Below are 3,726 nucleotides of genomic sequence, written 5' to 3'. Positions count from 1 at the left end.
GCATGATGACGCACACCTGCGGCGGCGGCAGCGGCTAAATTTTGTGCATTCAGCATCGCAGTTATAAGGTTCTGCTGTTGCTGCGGTTGCTGCTGCAGCAGCCGCTGCAGAACAACAGAAACAGCAACAGCAGCAGCAACAACAACAGCAACAGAACAGCCTTACAACTGCGATGCAGAATGCACAAAATTTAGCCGCTGCCGCCGCCGCAGGTATGCGTCATCATGCACTGTTACCACCACCAGATATGCATTCGGCAAATCCCTTTAATCTACTGCGAATGCCCTTGCCTCCAGCTTTAACACAAGGTCCAGTAGTTCCTACGGTGGGTCCGCTATTTTCTCGCCCTCATCCTGATCACTATCGCATGGAGCAATTAGTATCTGAGCAATTCCGTCATCATGGTCTTAATTTGGCTGCGGCCGCCGTGGCGGCTGCTAGTTCATTAGCAGCCCCACGAACACCAACGACACAATTCAGTCAGCCTCCTAGCGTTCCAGCGGGTACATCTATTGAGCAACGTCCTCCATCTAATAATAGTACTCACAGTAGCTCAGTGCCTCCAACTTCAATTGCACCATTGGGTGCTCAACCAGCTCCATCGAATTCACAAAATAGCACTCTGTCAATTGAGCCACAGATGGATTTTTACTCGCAGCGATTGCGACAGCTTGCAGGAACTACCAGTCCTGGAGCTGGAAACATTGTTAACTCGAGCTCGCCGAGTCCTAGACAAAAGCAATCGCCTCATTTTGCGAGCCCATCTCCGTCACATCAACTGCCACCTACGCCAGTCACTAATAATACGCGACCACATTCATTAACCCCACCTGACAAAAGTGATATAATGACTGGCGAAAGTGATGCCGTTTTAAATACAACACCGCGCTCAGCATCAACGCCACCACATAAGCCCACCCAAGAATCAACAATGAATGCGGCCATTGTCTATTCCTGTTCGTACTGTGAGAAAAAATTCCGTTTCGAAAACAACCTCATAATTCATCAACGTACACACACTGGCGAAAAGCCTTACAAATGCACAGCATGCGATTTCGAATGTTCTCATATTCAAAAATTAATGAAACACATGCGTGTCCATCGGAGTCCTGCAGAAGATGGGGGTAGCAATGCGGGCTCTGTGGACACTAACGAAGGCGATACGGAGGCAGAGCAAGAACTCGAAGAAGAAAATCCTGAAGAAGATATTGTAGAAGAGGAAGAAGAAGATGATCCTGAAGAACCGGAGGAAATAGACTACGAAGCTGAAGACTTAAGTGTTAGTAATCGTATTGATACGAAAAGTGAAAGTCCTAAGAATACAAGTAGTAGTGGCCCCACATCTCTCGTTGGTGAATTAATGGACAAGTTTGGTCTTTCCAATATCGCTCAATATTCGGAAGCGTATAAGCAAGCCCTCCAAGAATCTGGAAATTTTAAGCACCTGGCCACAAAAGATAATGACAATAACAGCACAACCAATTCTTCCATGCAACAAATGACGGATAAATTAAATGGGTTTCCCGCTGCCATCCGTTTGCGCGAAGAGTTTGCGAAAAATATGTTTCAAAAACCACAACCTCAAGATCCGAATGCCCCACCTACACAAGTACCCATATTTAATCCATTTCCTAATCCATTCGAGTTGACGAAACGAATGAAAATGGATGGAAATGATTGGTGGAATATGCAGGCTTTGCATCGAAATGATACACTATTTGAAAATCTTAAACTGAAACCGTTGGGTCTTGGCTCTGCGAATTCGCTATTAACACAAAATCCGCTTATGAAGAAAGAAAGTCGCCAGCGTAACGATACATGCGAATTTTGCGGTAAAGTGTTTAAAAACTGTTCGAATTTGACCGTCCATAGACGCAGTCATACGGGTGAGAAGCCGTACAAATGTGAATTGTGCTCGTATGCTTGTGCTCAAAGTTCAAAACTGACACGCCATATGAAGACTCACGGTCGCACCGGCAAAGATGTGTACCGTTGTCGTTTCTGTGATATGCCTTTTAGTGTACCCTCGACACTAGAGAAACACATGCGAAAATGTGTTGTCAATCAAGGTAAAGCAGCAGCTGCAGCTGCCAATGCGGCAAACGCTGTGGCGGCAGCTCAAGCAGCAGCCGCAGCTCAACTTCAAGCGCAAATGCCCACCCAGCAGCTATCACCACCGACAAACTCATCATTTCCACCCCAGTTCGCGGGCATCGCTGCGAATTGTAGCAGCATCTCCCTGCCTAGCAGCATCGGTGACAATGATTCGAATGCGTCAACTAGCTTGTCATCGCAGCATGCCATCTCTTTAAAGCATGAGGCATGACTTTATCAAAATTGGAGCAATGGTGCAGGAGGTTTTAATCCTCCCACTCCTACACTCCAGCACCAGCAGCAACAATCACAGCAACAGCAGCACCAACAGCACCAGCAACAGCAGTCGCAACAACAATCCCAACAACAGCAACAACATATGCTAATGCGATCACCACGCCACCATCATCCGCATCATTTATCGCCCGCAAATCGCATGTTATCACGAATCTTTTAAAGATCCACGACAGCCACTGTGCTATTATCATAATGCATATCTTTAAGGAATTTCGTCGTGTAACGCGTCTTATAAAATCAGCAATAAAAATATACATAATAATTGGTTCAAGCGGACCAAGCTGCCTGACTTTCTAAAGAGCATTCTTCTGCAATTGTGGACAACAGACTTTTCCAATACCAAAGCAATACCTAACCACACACGGATATGTATCTATAATAATGAATTATTCCTTATTATATACTACAACACACACAAAAATTATACGACATTTAATTTCTTTAAGATCCGATACACGCTCAGCGTTCGTCATTTGCGCTACGATGAGAACAGTTTAGAAAAAATTTATCAAAACCAGTGAAATAACAGTCTTAAGTACTATAATATAATAATTTCCTATTGCAATGTTATTTTTATTTTAAATATCACATAAATATGATTGATCGTCTTAATGAGATTTTCATCGACATTTTCGACGATAACAATCTATCTATATTCGCGCTTATCTGGAATGAAAGCGTAAGCGAAAGCGAAAGCGAACAGGTTCGCATTTCTATGCATCTCTCTTATTATTATTATTATTATTATTATTATTATTATTTATAACTTGAATGCTTTTTCTAATTCATATCAATCAATCAATCAATTACTTGATGCAAATCACAAAAATAAAAATAAAAAAAATTAAAATAAAAATTTAATTTTTTATTTTTGTTTTAATTTTTTTTTTTTCTTTTTTTTTTTTTTTGTTATTTACATTTTATGTACTCTTTATATAAATTTAAATTTCGATCACTACGATATCGATTCATAATTATAAAGAAAGTGAGAGAAAAACTTGTTCTGCTATTATGTTTCGTTTTCTTTAGTTTGACACTTTAAGAGACTGACGATTTATTTGGTTCACCTTCGGCTATGTTTTGTGATCACCGTTCCCTTATTCTTCGTTACTTTACGTTAGTTATTGATTAATTTTGATGCATATATATATATATATATGTATCCATATATGTATACATATATGTATTTATACGGTAAATGTTTGCGAGAGGAAATAATTCTAAGCACGCACGCATGCACGCATGCACGCAAGCACATTTAGAAGCAAATAAATATATATCTATATATATATAATGTATTTATTTATATAATATAGATATTCACATGTGCATATA

At 40.6% G+C, this 3,726-nt stretch overlaps 2 protein-coding genes across 2 annotated transcripts in view; both read left to right on the top strand.

Annotated features, from left to right (window-relative positions):
- Nucleotides 1-2,416, top strand: part of LOC119641037 (B-cell lymphoma/leukemia 11B) — a 36,871-nt gene extending 34,455 nt beyond the window's left edge. The window contains 1 exon segment of the mRNA XM_038039459.1: nt 58-2,416. Within this exon segment, the coding sequence (XP_037895387.1) occupies nt 58-2,326 (2,269 nt within the window). The 3' untranslated portion in view covers nt 2,327-2,416.
- Nucleotides 2,327-3,210, top strand: LOC119644850 (mediator of RNA polymerase II transcription subunit 25-like; the record flags this gene model as incomplete). The annotated part of the gene is made up of 1 exon (XM_038044610.1): nt 2,327-3,210. A coding segment is annotated over one exon (225 nt), but the record flags the coding sequence as incomplete, so codon positions are not given.
- Between the last annotated feature and the right edge of the window lie 516 nt (nt 3,211-3,726).

Source organism: Glossina fuscipes, unplaced genomic scaffold, assembly GCF_014805625.2.
Source record: "Glossina fuscipes isolate IAEA_lab_2018 unplaced genomic scaffold, Yale_Gfus_2 0, whole genome shotgun sequence".
Taxonomy (NCBI): domain Eukaryota; kingdom Metazoa; phylum Arthropoda; class Insecta; order Diptera; family Glossinidae; genus Glossina; species Glossina fuscipes.
Note: the sequence above shows the minus strand (reverse complement) of the source record. Positions and strands in the feature narration are given on the sequence as shown.